General features: G+C 35.9%; 1 protein-coding gene and 2 long non-coding RNA genes across 3 annotated transcripts; 1 reads left to right on the top strand and 2 right to left on the bottom strand.

The window, feature by feature from the left end:
* On the bottom strand, positions 1–1,738 carry LOC148928689 (uncharacterized). Its single transcript, XR_016137829.1, has 2 exons — positions 1,237–1,738; positions 1–432 (listed from the first exon to the last, which is right to left on the bottom strand). It is a non-coding gene; the product is annotated as an uncharacterized LOC148928689 (long non-coding RNA).
* A 4,367-nt stretch (positions 1,739–6,105) lies between these two features.
* Positions 6,106–7,799, bottom strand: LOC125206093 (uncharacterized). Its single transcript, XR_016137564.1, has 3 exons — positions 7,510–7,799; positions 6,730–7,100; positions 6,106–6,642 (listed from the first exon to the last, which is right to left on the bottom strand). It is a non-coding gene; the product is annotated as an uncharacterized LOC125206093 (long non-coding RNA).
* An 8,928-nt stretch (positions 7,800–16,727) lies between these two features.
* On the top strand, positions 16,728–18,858 carry LOC125197241 (bidirectional sugar transporter SWEET14-like). Its single transcript, XM_048095961.2, has 6 exons — positions 16,728–16,838; positions 17,529–17,565; positions 17,655–17,865; positions 17,945–18,103; positions 18,200–18,319; positions 18,469–18,858. The coding sequence occupies exons 1-6, from the start codon at positions 16,793–16,795 to the stop codon at positions 18,700–18,702; spliced, it is 807 nt and encodes a 268-aa protein (XP_047951918.1). The 5' UTR covers positions 16,728–16,792; the 3' UTR covers positions 18,703–18,858.
* Positions 18,859–19,556: the final 698 nt, after the last annotated feature.

Genomic DNA, 19,556 nt, shown 5'->3' with positions numbered 1-19,556 from the left:
TTCAAGTTTAAGTGCTAATGTTATATAAGTGAAACAATATATGGAATTTACATACACATAAATGTGTATTTGGGAATACACGCCTATGGTACATATCAAGACTTTTTACATCACATTGCAGAAAGAAAGTGCTACAGTTAATACTTTTCTAAGGAGCTCAAGAATCAAGGAATTTCTTGCAACTAAAAATGGAAAGGGGTCAATTATCAAAGAGATAACTAAAATTAGCAAACCAAAAATCATGATTGAGGATCCTCTCTACACACATCTCGATTCTTGATCCCCACTACATCATCAAACCAAAATTAGCAAAGAGATAACTACAAATCTTCATTGAGGATCCTCTCTACACACATCTCGATTCTTGATCCCCACTCCATGCCAAGGGGTCAATTAGTAGTCTCCTAGAGATAGCATAAGTTGTCCCTCAACCTGCCAAGGAAATTCTCAAAAATAGTTAGATTTCTTCTTCAACAAAAACCAAGGGAAAATGTTATTCAAGAAAATGGTAAGGAGCCATTTAAAGATCTTGCAAGAGTGTTTGCAAGGAGACAAGGAATGAGATATCTCAAATCTTCCCAAAGTGGATGTAATGACAATTGGATAAAGAATGGTGAGTCATCCCCTTAACTAAAGAGTGAAAAATCCTTTTCCACCACATGATCAATTAAGGAACTTGATCACCAAGTAGCACCTTCCAAGACTTTCACCAAGAAGGCAAGGAAGCCTTTTTGGTGATTCAAAAAGAGAGATGAACAATTAGCTAAAAAGGGAATTTGGTATCTTCCCCAACAAGCCAAGAGAATCGGCTATATAAACAGCCATACCACACTGTACCACTTCCTTCCTCCACACCCATCAATACTTAGAAAATCACAATTTTTGGAAGCACAATAAGGAGTGGAAGGGAGAGCAAGGAGTGGTGGGAAGAGAGCAGCCTAAGGATTCACCCAAGCTAAGGTAATTTTCACAACACCGCCCATTGCATCATTTAGAACAAGCTAATAAATAGCATGAGAACTTAGAACTTCAATAGGATTCTCACATCAATATCAAGAACAGTAGCAAACTCATCAAAATCTTTCCATAGTAAACATATTATAAGAGTGAGCACTCATTCCAGTAGGCATAATTATCAAGATTAAAGCTTGATCCCAACAATAGTCAATGCCTTTAAATCACCTAGTTGCTGCCGGAAACTCAAACGTAGTAAGAGTGGAAAGAAAGAAACTTAGCTTGAGAGGAAGGAGCGCCGATCCGACGGAGGCGGCACGGCAGCGGCTCTGCCTGCCGAAGCTGGCGGCATGGGTGCGACGGCGGACCTCGAAGCTTCCACGCGCGAGGAAGAGAGCCAGAGAGAGTTCGCAGCGCTAGAAGCTCCCCGACACTTGTCGGCGGCGCTGCGGTCTCCGGAGGAAGAGTCCCGGCGGAGAAAAGAAAACAGAGAGGGAGATGAAGAGAGAAAGGCGACGCCTTCTCTGTCGGCGACTTCGTCGGGCGAGAGGACTTGACGGAGAGAGAGACGGAGGTAGGCGCTGCATCTCCCAGATTAAGGGTTCTGATTTGGGGAATTTATGGTGTGAATCGAGTTGAGAGAGGATTAGAGGAGAGAGAGCTGGGAGACGGCTAGCGCTGGTGAAGCTCCGGCGATCTGGTTGGATTCGCCGAGAGAGAGGACGGGGGAGTAAGGAGAACTGTACTCTGCAAGTTGGGATCTCAAATTTGAGAAGGAATGGAGAAGGAATACCGATGGGTTAAGTCAAAGGAGAAGGATTTTGGGCTAAGTCCATTTAATTAAATAAAGTTTAGTGGGCTGCCTTAATGTTATTAATTGTTGGGCCAAGTATTAGTTATGAGATTGGGCTAGTAAGTAGAAGCTCCAATTAAGTAACAAAAGTGAGGAGTTGGGCTGCCCAGATTAAATAATTGGGCCGAGAATAAATTAAGTTTGGATGGGAATAAATTAGCATGATGGATGGACTTGTTTAATTGTGGTTGGGACTATAGTAAGTACTTGTTGATATGTTGAGACGAGAAGTTAAATAGTCGATTGATTTGTTGAGTTGGAATTAATTTAAGGACTTGAGTTGGAACTCAATCAATTAATTTCCGAATGATTTACTAAGTTTCCGAAGATGGAAAATATTGAAGTTGGAGAAGCGAATGGGCGGCCTTAAGAAAATTCAAAGAAAGGATTTAGAGAGGGATTTTTCATGAATCCATACCTTATTAAATAAGTACCCAAGTGTCTATTTTTGAGAAAATATAATTTCCCCGAAATTAGTAAAGAGAATAATCAAACCTTTTGAAGTAGTGAAGCCCGAGGTAGGATTAGAAATCCTATAAGCCGAGACTAAGATATAGGTGCTATCCAATAGGATGCATGCATTGTTTTCTCAAGAGAAATATTTCAAGTACTAATTAGCGTGCTACGCTATTTATTTTCAAAGGATATTTTGCTCGAGGGCAAAGTAAGGCCAACACGAGAGTTGTTATTTGGAGATAAGCGTATCATGTGAGCTTTCTTTTAATATCCAGCACTATAGTGTGGATATAAAGCAAATATTTGTGAAATTATGAAAAATCAACTTTACTCAAAATGGAGCAGTGGTTGTTTTAAAGTTGTTGTCATGCCATAAAATATTTGTTTTGAGGCCTATCTGTTGGGGTTGTAGCCTGCGGGGTTTGGTGATGCCAAACATAGTTTAACGAATTTGGTTCCCAATAGGACCGCAAATCCTGTTCGGAATAATGTGCACGAGGGCCGTGAGCCATCAGCGGTTGGCCGGCGATGTGTCCGCTGAAGGTGGCCACCTTCACGGTACACGATTCTCAGATTAGGCTAGAGTTTTGAAGAAGATAGATTGATCAATCAAACTTTTAGCTTACAAAAGAATTTAGTATGCTCGGGCCTTTTAAGAAAAACTCCGTGCAATACTATAGATGGATGACAACTATATAATGTATGTTTTGATTTTCGGCATGTGTCCACTGAGTAAATAAGTGTGGATCTCTCGACGCTTCGTGTCTTCATACGCGAAGTCGTTCTCTGGACTTTTCAGCTGCAGTATGTTAAGAGAGAATAATAAACTCTCAACATCGTAACTCTTGATTTATTTTGATGAAATGCTATTGTCAGTTAAATCCTTGTAATCGAATACTTGGATCCTATCTTATGATATTGTTTGACTTTTCAATGTGCAAGTTCTATTTCCATTTCTTCCTAATTTCTTTAAATCCTTTTATTAGTAGCGGTTTACCCGCTTTCGCTATCCTTAGCAAAATACGGTCGTGACAGACATCTTCCCGTCGATGATCGGCATCGGCGATTTTAGCTGATAGATCAGCCATAGCAGTTGTTAACATCTCTTCCAAATGGCGAGCATCATTAGATCTAGTATCAGATCGAGTATCAACCATGGCGGAAGCAGGATCGTGTGGATTGATACCACTTGGTACAAAATTCGGTCTTCCGGTGATCGGAACGTCGACCGTGATTGCACCTATTCTGACGGAGCTATTAGAAGGAGAGGATAGAGAAGAAAAAAGAGAATTTCGCATCAATTCATTCATAAGGAAAAAAAGGTTTACATTCATGATCGGCTATAATTAGCCGCTCATGTCCATGTCAGCAAAAAATAACCATCCTAACTAACTAACTGACTCAGCTAACTGCTTTTGTCCACGTCACACGCGTTCCATTTGTTCTATCTCGCCTCTTCCATGTGTTGCATGGCTCGCGCGACCTTTATTCTCGTTCTATCTTTAGCTCGATCCCTTCTCGTATCATATTATGATACAATTGACGGAAGCACGTGTATCTATCAAATCACGTGAACTAATGATTAAACAAAGTATTGCAATTTTATCTTCTAACACCATAGTAGATTCCAAAAGAATTTTTATAAACTAAGAAACAAGTAAGTAAAAAAAAAAAAAAAAACTTGGATTTGAACAAGCAAAAGCGGGAATTCTAGTTTTATCAACTATTATTAGCAGTGGCGGATGCATGATTTTAAGAGGGAGGGTCCAAACCAGTGTTCCTAGTAGTTTGGTATTTTTTAGCGCCAATAAATTAGAGAATCAATAAAAAAGTTAGAGATATGTGTAAGGTAATTGTTGATGCAATGCCAATATAAAAAAAAAAAATTTTGCCGGAGAGTTTCCAAATAATTAAATAGAACATAAGTTATGCGAGGAAAAAAAAATTGAACTCTAACCATAGAACAAAAAAGTTCAACTTAAGATAATTAAGAACAGGGTCATCTTCTAATGAGTTTAGCCCCTTAATCCCAAATTGAGACTAAATATGAACCCTTTGATCTAAATATCAAAGGCTGAGATTGAATAAAAAAATATCAATACATTGAATTAACAATCTCAACGAAAGGGTAAAATGGACAATTTACATAAAATTCAGCGCGCACATTCAAACCATCCACTCCATTTCTCTCTCAACCTGTCGCCCCATTCACCACTGCATTCTCTATGAATCTCTTAGAATTTTCTCTCTGAATCTCTCAATCTCATCCCCATTCACTGCATTTTCTCTCTGAATATCTCAATCTTGTTGCCGGTCACTGCATTTTCTCTCTCAATCTCCCAATCTCGTTGCCGTTCACGTCATTTCATCTCTCAATCTCTTTCGCCGTCCAAAACCAGATTCACTACTCCAAAACACATATCTCTCACTCAAATACAGAAGAACAGCTCGAAAACTCCCCTTCTCCTACGAAGAAAAGCTCAACCTAGGGCAGATTCACAGATTTGAAGAAAAACGACGGTAAATATGAAATTTAAACTACGAAATTTGCTTTAAACTTGCTAACTTTTCAATAGAAATGAAACTAATAGATTTATTTTGCAGTGAATGACTTCAAAAAAGGTGCAATGGTTTCAATCGAAAATGCTCCTGCTGAATCGAAAGGTATTTTTCAATTTGATTTACCGATTTCTGATTTTTTGCAGTGCAGTTTGAGATTTCAGATTTTAATAAAGAATTAGGGTTCAAATTTTAGTGAAATATGTTTATAAGCTTTTGTAGTTGTATTGTTGGTAGATTGATTTCTGATTTGATAGCATATGAGAATGTGAATCTTCATTTTCTGAAAGATTGAAGCTATAATGAATTATTTAGAAGTTCTGTTAATATTAGAAAGCTTTTGTATCTAGTACAAATATGTATATTGAGGTAGCTAAATGTTGATATTGTGTAATCTATATGTTGATGATGTGTAAGCTATATGTTGATATTGGGTAAGGTATATGCTAATGATGTCTTAGCTAAATGTTGATAATGGGTAAGCCCCTATGTTAATATTGGGTAAGCTATATGTTGATATTGGGTAAGGTATATGCTGATGATGTCTTAGCTAAATGTTGATAATGGGTAAGCCCTATGTTGATATTGGGTAAGCTATATGTTGATATTGGGTTAGATATATGTTGATGATGTCTTAGCTAAATGTATGTTGTATGTTGATATTTGTGAGTTCAACAGCCTGTTAGAATGATTGCAGTACTTGTCATGAGTTTGTTTCTAAATTAATCATGGTTTATGTTTACCAAAACTACAACTACAGGGAAAAGATCTAGACCAGAGGAAGATGGCAACTTTGAAAACAATGAGAACTTAATGTCTTTTGTTGAAAAAGTTAAAAAGGCAAAAGCAGCAAAACGAAAACATTGGGATAAAAAGGAAGTTGATGGCGATTCTTCAGAAGAAACGGAAAAGGTAGAACGTGGAGAGAAGTCAGAAAAAAAGAAGGAAAAGATGGGAAAACAGAAGATGAAGAAAGAAACTATAAAGGCGGTGAAAGAAAAAGATGAGGAGGAAACATAAACATTGAACATAAAGAAGACAACCAAAGATTTTGTTGATATGTTGGGACGTTTAAATGGTAGGCAAAAAGATGCTGTGATATTGAGAATTCCAAATAGTAATGTTGAGAAAGTATACACGAATTATTGAGAATTCCAAATAGTAATGTTGAGAAAGTATACACGAATTATTGAGAATTCCAAATAGTAATGTTGAGAATTTATAAAGTTGTATTGATGTCCATTCGTTTACATGTAATTGAAAATTTAAGCAACACGAAATGTTTTGAACAAACTTAATAGTATATGGAAAATAAAATGAGATAACATTCAGAACATATGTTTGCGATTATTATTCTTCCATACAAACACGGAATCAAGAATGCTAATAAACCGAAACCACAGTAATAGGAACAACTAATTTATTTCTATTTTTAACTCTTCTCTTTGCCGCAGTTCCTTGAATCATGATTAACTATTTTATGGCATTTCCCACATCGTCTAGGAGGTTTAGCTGCTGCCTTCTTCGCCGCCTCCATCTTAGAAGACAACCTGGATCCAGATCCTTTACACTTCACCACATTTGGCGGATGAGCATGTATAACATCAGGCCTCACAACACCATACAATTCCTCAAACCTTTTCTTTTTCTCCAACACGTACATCACACAAGAACTATCACCAAAAAGCTGATTTTCAACATCCTAAATCGCAGCTAAACTGCATTAATATCAGCAATGCTGCCCTCAACTCTCTGTACTAATCTGTAATATGTTGTGTGCAGTTTGTTGATGGCATTATGCTTGTCATCGTAAAAGAAATCTGTAAATAATATCAACATAGTAGAAGCATAATATCAGACCTCACAACATCAAAATATTAACAATCATAGTAGGTTATGTATAATACCTGTCTGATCCTGAAAAGTTGAGGTAGAAGAACCATGCACAGATATTAAAAGAGGTTTCTTCAGCCACCTCTTTCCAATATAAATTTCAGGTATCAACTGCACATCATTGTTCTTGAAAACAAAAAATATGTGACGACACAGAATCCCACACCTCTGATACAGCTTGCATTGACACTCGTACAAATCATCCTCAGCATTGTTCGTAACAGTCCAAGTCCTATGCCGCCTGTTGTTTTTCTACCAGATTTTCGAGGATCAAATCCAACCTCTTTAGCATAATCTTCATAGAAGGAGATAGCAGCATCAAGTGACTTGAAACTTTTTCCAACAAAAGGCCTTAATTCTTCTTTGCACAGAGGTGTAACTTTAACTTAAAACATAAATTCAACATTTTAGAAAACAACTTCAACATATCAGGTTACAAAAACCAATAATAAAGTACAGAAACATCAATAAATTACATTATCAACACACAACATAAAACATACAAATTAAAACTAAGAAACAGAGAATAAGAACAAAAAACAGAGGAAACAACATATGAATAAAACTGATAGAATACTCATCAAACAAACTGTGACAAAAAACACTAAAACTAGTACTAATCAATGAAAAAACTACTAAAAGCATAAACATGTATTGAAAAAATTATAAAAATTACTAATGAATGTATGAAACAACAGCTCGAATATAAACAGAAACTTCAAATATAAAAATTGAGAAGATGCATATCGAATGATTCAAAACTAAAACAAAAAAGCACAATTAGTAACACATACCTGCCATTACTGAACAAAGACAAGCAAAATAACTTCGAAAAGGAGACAAAGGAGACAATCGCGATAGGTTGATGAGATCGGCAGAAATTGCCAAGCAAAATAGCTTCAAAAAGAAGAAAATCGCGTGAAGACTCGATTGGATGAGATCGCAAGATTTTGAACAGCGAGAATCAATTCCTCCAATATATAATAGCGTGATTCAGAAAATATAAATTTGGAAAGAAATCTGTGAGAGATTTGAAGATCGATTTGATGATTTGAAGAGGAGAAGAGAAATTTTAGGGAGGAGAAATTTTAGGAAGGAGAAAATCTGATCGTGAATTACATAGTATTGGCATGAAAACAATTGGAATAGACTAAAATACCCTTTTCATATTATTTAAATTAATAAAAAGAAAAAAATATCTCAAATCTAGGCTAAATCAAACCCTTAGATTAGAAGAATGAATGGTTATGATGAAGTCTTAATTTGGGATTGGAAATTAGTTAGCATATGATCATGCCCCATTAAGAACATATAAAATGTAAAATAAAAAAATTAGCATAAAATGTAAGAAAAAATATAGTTAATGTTCTCCTTATTTTACTTTTTCTCTATTTTAATTATTTATTAGTATTAATTTTCTAAAATGACCGTGAAAAAGAAGTATGTCAAGTAGTATGGTGCGGATGGAGTTAAAGTAAAAGATATAATTTCTATAAGAATCAAACTTAAGTCAAAAGTAAATAAAAAAGAAAAATATATTTGTAATAAAAACTAGGAAAAGTAGAGTGAATAAAAATCTTATTCAAATTTAACTTAAACTTATGCATACACGCCGTGTTGTGACTTGTGCCTAGGAATAAAAAAATTTATAAATACCAAAAGTGCTGTAAACAAGAACAGATCACTTCCCTTCATCCACTAATTGCAAACAAGAAAGCCAACTGCCCAATTGAATATATAATGGGGATGTTCGGTTTGCAAGATTGTATTCAGGGTTAAATTTGTAGTGTGTTTGATTCATGAGATTTAGGCTCACAACTCAATCCTAGATGGATAATCATGAGATAATTAGTCTTAGATAACCCCCTATGACTAAAATAATCGCACAGCTCAATCCTACATATTATTTTATTTTGACAACCGAACACCACCATTATATACTCATTCTTCAAAAATAGATAGGGGTTTCATGGGACCCTATGCCTAGTGTAGGTCCGCCACTTATTATTGCAAAAAATTGAAGCATCCACCAGGAGGGCAAAATGGGAAAAACCAGGAAGAGTCTAGAAGCTCCGCCCCTTATAAATAAGAGCACGCATTCAACATGAAGGGAGTTCTCCTTTTGCATCATCAGCTCTTAGGGGAATCATCTTAGGGGTTCACGTTTCAATTCCGTCGTTGTGTAACACCGTCTCCAAGGGAGGCAAAGATACAATCCTTTATTTGTTTTTGTTTGTATTTCGGATTTCCCGAGTGATCGCTGTTCGAAGCTCGGTCGTGTTTTGCTACTTTCTCGTTGGATATTGCGTATTTTGCTATGGAATTTGCTACTTTGGTTTCGGTTATGTTATTGTTGATTGATCTAAGGTGGAGTTTGAATTGCATGGAGATTTGTAGTTGATCGGTTGAATCTGGTTTGAATCTGCGAAGATCGGAGATGGAAATTGTGTTGGATTGTTGTGGATGGCTTGGATCCGGAGTGGATGAAGCATCCAGCGTGTAGATCTGTTCATGTTTGCATGGTTGTGACATTTAAATTCTGTTCACTTGTTTACCTCGTCTAGTAATCGTAGATCTGCTTTAGTTTCAGTAGTTAATTGTGTTAATCGGTTTAATTTCGTTTGCCCTGTTTCGATCGTTGCTTTGCTCTGTTTTTCATCTGTTATTTCGTGATAAAAGTTAGAGAAGATGATGTCGCTGTTAGTTAGTCCTTTAGTTGGTTAATCTGCAGCTTTTTCCGTCGTACTATGCCGTTTAGGGAAATGGTCCCCACATGTTGTTCTTCCTGTGTCTAGGTTAGTTTAGGAAGCCGTTTACCCCGTCTAGTAGTAATTTCAAGCGCATTCGGTCATCATTATGCATGTTCTGTTATCTCTGCCTAGATCTAGCTGTTAGGATAGAACATTTCATTTCCAGAGTCTAGGAATTAAATCTCAACCCCGAGAAAATTGCGTGGCAGCAGCCAAAAATAGTTTCCAGGTCTTTTAGCATGTTTACTTACACATCTGTCTCTGTGGATTCGATCCCTGCTTCCCTGTACTAATCTTTTTAGCATAGCGGGTTGAGGGTTTTGAAAGGAGAAGGAAGTGATTGTGTGCCCAACGACAGGTACCCGAGGATTCTCTGAGTTTCTAGACCCAGTGTCTAGTGGATTCTCTGAATCGGAGAAGTTCCATATTTCAACAACACACAACACTCTCACATCTCGCTCTTCAATCGCATATACATAAAAAACAACACTCTCACATCTCGCTCTTCAATCACATATACATAAAAAATAACTTAATATCATGTCGATACATTAAAAATTAATGACTGTTGTATACAAAGCTACATTCAGTAATAATTAAAATCCATATTACACTCCGTATGTTTATCCGCTAGAATTGTATGAGGGGAATATTGAACAGATAGGGTTGTGAATTTTAAGAGCACTTAACCATGCATGAAGGTCACACCGACCTAATCCAATCACAACAAATATCTTTTATATAAGAAAAAATAATAGTTGCAATCATTTTTAAAAGTGCAAAATGCGCATATTGTTTCAGTATGCACGATTCGTTATAACATTAATTTATTTTATTTAGGATTTTGTCCCACAATCATGCACTGCCTTGAAACCATATGTATTTACCAGAATATCCCCATATCTTATACTACTAGTAGTACTAAGTTATGCATTATATCAATGTATATATTCATAATCTATATTCACTTCTACATTATGTTGTCATGCGTATTGTTGTAGTTTTTGTTTCATTTGTTATGCAAATAGACAAAAATTTTATACAGCAGACCAACTCACGTATCTTGTTTTCCAATTTACATATACATATGTAAGCGTTCGCATAGTCATGAATATAGCTTAGTAGCTATATATGATTACAATATGTACAGTGCATCCAGTGGCGGAGCCAATAATTTGTTGGTGGGGGGTCTAAGAAGAAGAAAAATTTAGTGCTCACTATTAATAAATATAGGTATCTCTCGATTATTTTGTCATTAAAATTAGTCGTAGGAAGACCCTTTTATGTTTTTCCTTTTTTCATCATTTAGAATTAGAAGATCTTAAAAATAAAGGAATATTTTTCAGATATTTAGTGCACAACAAATAAATGCATATCAAGAAAATTTAATAAATAAAAAATAATTGATATAAGAATTTTGTGATGACCTTGGCTGAGATTCGAACTCAGTACATTTCCCACAACTAAGATCTTAAGCCGGCAGACTTGCCAACTGCACTACCAAGTCTGACGGTTAATGCTTCTGAATACATATAATATACTTAAAAGTAGAATGGCTGGGGGCCTAAGGGCCCCCCATGCCCCAGCGTAGCTCCGCCCCTAGTTGTATCAAATTAGTAGTATAACCTTTACTCATCCATCCTTAAATATCTTATTTCACTTTTATTATTTTTAATAAAAAACCCTCACTATTCACTGGTTATCACACTCATATTTTTTTAATAAAATTAATAATATAAAAATATGATCTATATTTCACGAGTATTAAAATTGATTATGGAGGTAAAGTATTTAATTAAAAAATCGTACTCCCCCGCCTTTTTATAAATATGGATTGTTTTCTTCTTAGTAGTGTTTTTAAATGATGTATTTTTTAGTTTAGGATATATCTGAGTAAATATCACTAATACTACTATTATTTTTTCTCTAGCGTCTTCTCATTTATATTACTATCAATTATGCTTTAAAACTCGTACCTTCTCAAAAATTCATATTTTTATGAACGCGTAAAGTATAATATATATTATGTGATTAAAGAGACGAAGTATATAATAAATAAAATCGTTTTATATTATTGACTATCAGTATCTTAACTAAATTAAACTTATCTGCGCAGCTAAATTTCATAAGCGTGATTTTGGAGATCATATAAATCACACATAGTTATTACTTAAAAAATATTAATTACTCCCTCGTCCATGAAAAATAATTTCAGGACATTCACAATGGAGCGGACGATGGATTATCCAATGACGGACCCAGAAAGCTGAACCCATGGGGTCGAAAAAATAATTAATAATACATATAATATTTAAATAACTATTACATATATTATAATTTAAATATTGCATAATCTTTTTATTAAATATGATAATTAATTACTACGAATATTCATATTTTTAATATATTAAAATCACATCACACAACTTTATACTATTAAATAGTTTACGTTGTAATAAAAAAAATTATTTTTTTAAGTATTTTATTTCAAATTTTTGATATGTTACATATTTTTATAATTTTGTTATTTTCATTGAGCATTTGTTAAATTCTTATTGTATCATTTAATTTTATTTGTGATTCGACAAATATTACTGCTATATTTAACTACAAATATTAATTAAACTTAAAATAAAATCTATAATGAGTCATAGTACTAATTAAAACTTTTTTCTAATATTTTACTGTACATATTTTCAATTCACATACACTATACGTATGTCGACAAAACATAGTACTATATTATTAGAAATACTAAAAATTAGTAGAAAAAGAAGAAAATATAAAACACATTTATCAATACTCTCCCAAAAAGGCTTCCTAGGTTTTCTAAAATACAGTAATGAGTAAACAACAGCGCCGCAGCGCCCTCTTCATCTCATTCTCCAATTTTTTCAAGAAATTTTCATCTTCGGTTATCCTATTTCTCCATCTCTACCCTCTATTCCCTTCCAAATTCTCTTCTTTGGCAACAAAAAATACATAGCGCGAGGTCGGAGCCGGAGCAGCCGTGGCTCACCGGCCGATTTTGGGATAATCTCAGAGGCACTCACTGACCGGCGGTGGGGTCGGCCGACCCCACCCGACCCCACCTGGGTCCGTCAGTGGGATTATCCATCGTCCGAGCTCGATAGATCGTCCGCGGATGATAGGCCGCCCGATGTCCATCGTCCGGGCTTTCATCCGCCCCACCGTGGGCGACGCGGACGAAAGCGCGGAGGATGCGACGCGTTTTTGAATTTATTTTTTTATTTTTATAAAATTTTTATTCTATTTAAACACCCAATTTCCCCACCCATTCATTACATCTCCCAATTTATTCTCTCCCATCTCTCAAAACTTTTCAACTTTCTCACTAAAAAAATGAACTCCGACAACGACGACTGCAGTATATCAGAAGGCATTACTCGAGCCTTATTCGATTGCGTTAATGATGCTGCGGCGGAATGCTTGGCGGAAATGGAGCGCGAGCGGGAAGCGGCGGCAGCGTCGAACGTATGTCCGCCGCGGGCATGACGTTGCTCACCAACGTCTGTTCAACAATTATTTTGCCGAACAACCACGGTGGGGCCTGACGGTTTTTCACCGCTGGTTTAGAATGCGGCGAGATCTTTTTCTCAGCATTGTCTAGGCGTTGGAGGCACGTGATGAATACTTCCAATATCGGGAAGATGGCGTCGGCTTTCCCGTCCTTACACCGTTGCAGAAGTGCATGGTTGCGCTCCGGCAGTTGGCCTATGGCACCACGACGGATATGTTCGACGAGTACCTTCACGTCGGGGAGACAACCGGCCGCGATTGCCTGAAGAATTTTTGTAGGGGAGTTGTGGAGGCTTATAGCAACACATATTTGCGAAGGCCGACTGCTGATGATTGCCAGGCCCTGATGAGGATGCACGAGACGGCGCACGACTTTTCTGGAATGCTAGGGAGCATTGATTGTATGCACTGAGAGTGGAAGAATTGCCCGACGGTGTGGAGAGACTAATTTACCAGTGGATAGAAGGGCAACCACCCGACGATGATCCTCAAAGCCGTCGCTGACCATCAGCTCTGGATCTGGCATGCTTACTTCGGTGTAGCCGGGTCGAACAACGACATCAACGTCCTCAACTCTTCCAACCTCTTTGCCGATCAATGCAGGGGTCGTGGCTCGGCCATCGAGTTCACTGCCAACGGACGCCAATATCATATGGGGTACTACTTGGCCGATGGCATATATCCAAGGTGGCCTGTTTTTGTGAAGACAATTAGTTGCCCAATGGGTGACAAGAGATTGTTATTTGCGGCAAAGCAGGAGGCTGCACAGAAGGATGTGGAGCGGGCTTATGGTATGCTCCAATCGCGGTGGGCAATAGTGAAAGGTCCGGCGCGTTTCTAGTTTAAGGAAGTCATCGCTGATGTCATGTATGCGTGCATCATCTTGCATAACATGATAGTCGAACAAGAAGGTGGAAGTGTCACCGATTGGGGCGATGATGAAGGTGGATCTAGCTCCAGCACGGCGACCCCGCCTGTCTCTCGAGGATTACCGGTGGGCTTCAATGAGGTTATAGCTAGACAGACCTCAATGCGTAGCCAACAAGACCATAAGCTCATGAACGACATGATTGAAGAAGTTTGAAAGCGTAACGACCATTGAGAATTTGTAGGTTTTTTGTTTCGTACTGTAATTTGAACTTTCAATGAAATGAAGTTATTTTTCCCATTTTTGTAGTGTTTTAAATATTCAAATAAATTAAAAAATCTTAGTGCGGACTATAGGGTGGACTTGAGGGCGCTCCACTGCAGATGGAAGGGTAGGAGGATAAAATGCTGATGTGGCGGAGCATAGGGTGCCCTATAGGGCGGACCTTAGGGCGGTCCCATTGTGGATGCCCTCATTTTGCCATTTTAGAGTGTTTACAAAAATAGTCTCATTTTTAAGATGCAAAATTTCTCTCTCATACTTTACTAGCTACTTTTTCTCCCAATATATCTTAACTTTACCTACTTTTTCTCTTTCTCTTTCTTACTGTACCAATTTCTCATTAAAACTGTGTCTTTCACAAATGAAACTATTTTTTGAGGACGTAAGGAGTAATATATTTTACGGATACAAAAATAGAGATGCAATTATAATTGCATTCAATTTTTTTGGAAAAAAAAACCATTACTTAGGTCACAGAAACAAAAGAAAGCTTTCTTAAATTGAGAACAAATTATTTTATTTTTGCTTTTCTAGTACGCTTTCATTTGTGTCATCTAATTTTAGTTAGAACAAAAAGTAAAGACAATTTTGAAAGTGTTATGGTACATTTAGAAACAAAAATTAACATTCCTAGCTGCAATAAAAAAATTTCTTAATTATATTTTTAGTTATTGTTTATCAGCTTGTTGAAATTGAAGTTACCCCTTCGTCTTATATCATCATGTAAGCAGTAATATGAGAAAATATTGGTTTCCACTTATTACTAATTAATTGTAGCCAGCACATACTTGTATTCTTTTCTAAGCCACCACACAAATTAAGGGCATCTTTGGAATAGAGTTTGGCACGATTGAATTTGATCAAAAACTTTTAACAGAGCCCATATTATAAAGCAGGAAAAGAAAAAGAAATCTAAAGTCGAGAGCCCCTTTTCTCTGTACATATAACAGATTCATTTTAATTATTTCCAGGTAGAATCATGAATTAGGAATTAAAAATAACCACAAAAATTAGAAAAGGAGAGATGATTGGAAATCAATCAAGCCGCAAGAGAGCAGCATTTTCATTTTTTGGAAAGAGAGCTGTCCAAACATGACATAAACCACCAAGACAAGATAAGCTACTAAATCATATCTTCATTTTATTACATCTCTTCCTTCATATCTTCAAAAATAGGGCTGAAATGGTTGGTCCCACTCTATAATTGATTACAAGTGGCATTAAATATAATAGGAGTAGGCTATTTGTTGGAGTATGCATATATTGAGATAATTGTTAATATAACATTTTATAAAGTTTGAATTCCTTTTTGCCTCCCTCAATAATGTGCTTATAGCACCTAATTTGTCCTTAAAGCTATCAAACTATATGCATCAATAATAATGTATCTCTTTGCAAAGTTTCCAAATAAGGTTGAAGCTTTTTCCTTCCAAAAACTGTTATTTCGGCTTGTTTACATAATTAGCTATATTTATTATAAACACGGCGCTAATATACATTTATGTTATAATATATGTTTAATTATTATTCTTAACGTACAAACTCATTTACATCAATTATACGTGTGAGGGCAAACAAACCATATTCCACATTAGAGAATGAATAAGAATTGCCAACATATAAATGAGCTATCCCAACTCCATTAGTATGAGGTCTTTTAGGGAGTATTCCAAGAGTAAAACCGTGAGGACTTTGCCCAAAACGGACAATATAATACTAATGTGGAGTTCAGGTGTGCACCACCGATCCCCAACAGTGGTATCAAAGCCCTGGTTCAGGGCTGGGCCTGTGTGGCTCGGGGTTCGGTGGACGCTTGCAAGTTCTCCAATGTCTCTGAGTGGTCTCGATCAAGACCTGTGGTGACTTGGTGAGCCGTAACATGAGGTAGGCATGTGGTCTTTGTCGGTGGTCTTGGTTTGAGGGAGGATTGTGAGGGCAAACAATTCCCACATTGGAGGTTTGAGGGGAGGATTGTGAGGACAAACAATTCCCACATTGGAGAATGAACAAGAATTGCAAGCATATAAAATGAGCTATCCCGTGTGGTCTTTGTCTAGTGGTTATATAAAAATGGGCTACCTACCCCAAGAACAAAATCGGGAGGGCTTTGCCAACAATACAGACTTAGAGACTGGGGTGGGGTATGGAGTAAATACTCCAATTAAACATAATTTCGACCAACAAATTAAATTGTTGTGCAACTTATTTCTTTTATCTCTCTCGTACTTCTCGTGACAAGTAGTGGTTAATAATTTTTTTCTCTTGACTTAATAACTGGTAAATGATTTTCTAAAAAAATTATACTGCTACAAAATTGGACCGCGTGTGTAATTTTGTTAGGCAAATTATCTGATTCTATGAAAGATTGAGAGGGCAAATATTATTGCGTGAATACTGTAGAGCTTGCAAATTGCATCAGTTGAAAATGACTGTTGTGCCCCTCATCTGCAAATATCTTATAGACATATAAAAAGTTGCCTATATTTCATTTGTTATCATGCAAAAATCCCCATTTAATTCACATTATTGCAAAAGTGCCCCTTTCTTTTATGAATAAATAGGCACATACCAACCCATCCATGACAACTGAGATAGATAGAGTGTTATTATTTCAGTTTCTAAATTTGCTAGAGCGATATGGCTGCCTTCTCTGGACATTGGAGTCTTGCATTTGGCGTACTTGGTAAATTTTTTGAGATTTTATGGTATTTTTTTTATGTAAGTTTCTATCACACACACATATATATAGGCTCGTATTCTAATAAGACTGCGTTAAAATAAGAACTGAGAACCATACAAGTTTGTTGATTTATTAATATCAGTTTACACCACAAAACATATCAATTCTTGACTCCATACACTTCGTTGATTCATGAATATCACTAGGGTTTTGTGATATTGAAAATCAACAACTAATATTAATGAATAAACGAACTAATATAGTTCTCGCTTATCATTTTAAAGAGGTTCTTCTCATTTGATTACAACTCTGATACGCGTCTGCATGGCCATCATCAATTTCAATCAAGCATTAGTATGTGCGCGATACAATTAGGGTTAGTGCTCGATACAATTAGAGCATAATACTTTATTATACACATCATGCATGGCTTTAGTTCTCATGCATATTTATTATAGATCTATCCCATATCTGTATTATAATAGTATTAGTAACATAAATTATGCATAAATCCATTGTACTATTTTGAAAATAAAAGTTAATCTCTTTTTAGGCCCATGATTGAGGGTGGACGTCAATTTATTAACAACTTTTATAACCTAATCTAATGTCGATATTTAATTATAATATTTCTTTAAACAGGATCTGAAATTATTTTTATTTCTTTACTTACATCTTAATCTCAATATGCAGGCAACGTCGTCTCCTTCTTGGTGTTTCTCGCGCCAATGTATGTAAATAACACGTGTATTTCTTCACAAGACTTTCGAACAAACATCGATATACTAATATCTTACAATTTAAATCCTATTTTGACAGACCAACTTTCCATCAAATCTACAAGAAAAAATCAAGTGAAGGATTTCAATCGATTCCATACGTGGTTGCTCTCTTCAGTGCAGTGTTGTGGATTTACTACGCACTTCTCAAATGCAACGCCACTTTTCTAATCACCATTAATTCAGTCGGGTGTTTCATCGAGACTTTTTACATTATTTTCTATTTCTATTACGCCTCAAAGAAATCCAAGGTAATAGCAATATCAATTTTCTTCAAACATGCATGGATTATGTAGATGTTTAATTATAATCTGTTGATTTTAAATGCAGCTAACAACAATGAAGCTGCTTGGTTTGATTGCTGTTTTGGGGATGGGAATATTTTGTGTCACTCACTTCCTAATGAGACCTTCTCAACGTCCCATTGTCGTCGGATGGATTTGTCTAGTTTTTTCTTTGTGCGTCTTTGTCGCCCCTCTATGCATCTTGGTTAGTTGGAGTACTAATTTAGAGAACAAGTTCAAATATTTAGTGTTGGAATTGTATTAATTTTATTTGATCTGTATATACGATAACTATTTGCAGAGACAAGTTGTACGAACCAAGAACGTGGAGCATATGCCATTTCTTCTCTCAGTTTTTCTTACAATTAGCGCAGTCATGTGGTTTTTCTATGGCCTTTTGCTCAAAGATTATAACATTGCGGTACGTTATATCCATGCACTATACTCATACACGCACATAATCAATGTGTTGTTACAGTTCATATGCATGCTTTATAATGTACTACGAATCTATGATACACACATGAACTCATATGAAAAATACATGTTTTTTCTTTGTGGTCTACATAGATTCCAAACATACTAGGTTTCATCTTCGGCTTGCTCCAAATGGCGCTCTACGCGAGATACAGAAACACAGACAAAATGACAGAGCAGAAGATTCCAGAAGCTGGAAAGCAAAGAAGTGTTTTGGAGGAAGAGAAGAACCCTAATCACAAAATCATTGAAGTTTTCAAATTAAGTGAAATGTTGAGTTCACACAAGAATGGAGTCGAAGAAGCAAAGCCGCAAACTCAAGCTTGATTGGAAGTTCTGTTAATTTATTTACATGGCATCTAATTTAATTTAATGTCCTATGCTTTTTTTTATTAACTTTGGAACATGATGTAACGCGTGGGAGACTCTTGTTTCTCAATATGCTGGAAATGAAAATTTGGATGCCTTTTTATGTTTGTTTAATTTGTTTATCTCCATCGGTCTATTCATATAATATGCTTTCTCTCTCTTTCAACTAGTAATTGTCAAAATGTTGTTACTAGGAGTATATATATTTCTTTTGAGTTTATGTCACGTGTATTTATGCATTATAGTAGACGAAACGTGGCTGGACGTATACATTTAGCGCACTTTTATTTTGGCTTTTTAAATCAAAACTTTTTCCCGAATTTCGATTTTTCTCATGAACTATGAGATTTGTTTTTAAAACCACTAACTTTCATTTCATTAGGATTTTTCCAACCCGACCCGAATAGCACATTTCCGACCCGAATAGCATAATTCAAAATGTTAAAGTTGTGTATTGTTTATTCAAAAGTTGTCATTTGTTATGTAATAATTGTAACTGTATGTATTATTGTGCCATATAGGATCCAAGCAATCAATTTAGTGACAAATATGATTAAAATTGACATGTAGACAACCCGGGTTTCGTCGTTGACCCGCCGGGGGAAAATCCTAAAGAAATAAAAGTTCGTGGTTTTAAAAACAAATCTCATAGTTCATGGGAAAAACCGGAATTCGGAGAAAGGTTTTGGTTTAAAAAGCCAAAAACCCTTTTATTTTCTGCAATAAACAAGAACAGATCAAAATAATTGTTAAACTTCACTAGATTTAAAAAATATTTGGAGTTTAGAATAGTAGTATCAAATTTTATTTTT

The sequence above is a fragment of the Salvia hispanica genome, chromosome 4 (assembly GCF_029641045.1).
Source record: "Salvia hispanica isolate PSC_SH4W2 chromosome 4, Shi_PSC_v1, whole genome shotgun sequence".
Classification (NCBI taxonomy): Eukaryota; Viridiplantae; Streptophyta; class Magnoliopsida; order Lamiales; family Lamiaceae; genus Salvia; species Salvia hispanica.
Note: the sequence above shows the minus strand (reverse complement) of the source record. Positions and strands in the feature narration are given on the sequence as shown.

Excerpts from the sequence above, each read along its gene's own strand:
- LOC125197241 (XM_048095961.2), top strand. The coding sequence starts at position 16,793 with ATGGCTGCCTTCTCTGGACATTGGAGTCTTGCATTTGGCGTACTTG. Across the intron at positions 16,839-17,528 it reads TCTTGCATTTGGCGTACTTG|GCAACGTCGTCTCCTTCTTG; the intron begins GTAAATTTTTTG and ends CTCAATATGCAG. Across the intron at positions 17,566-17,654 it reads TTGGTGTTTCTCGCGCCAAT|ACCAACTTTCCATCAAATCT; the intron begins GTATGTAAATAA and ends CTATTTTGACAG.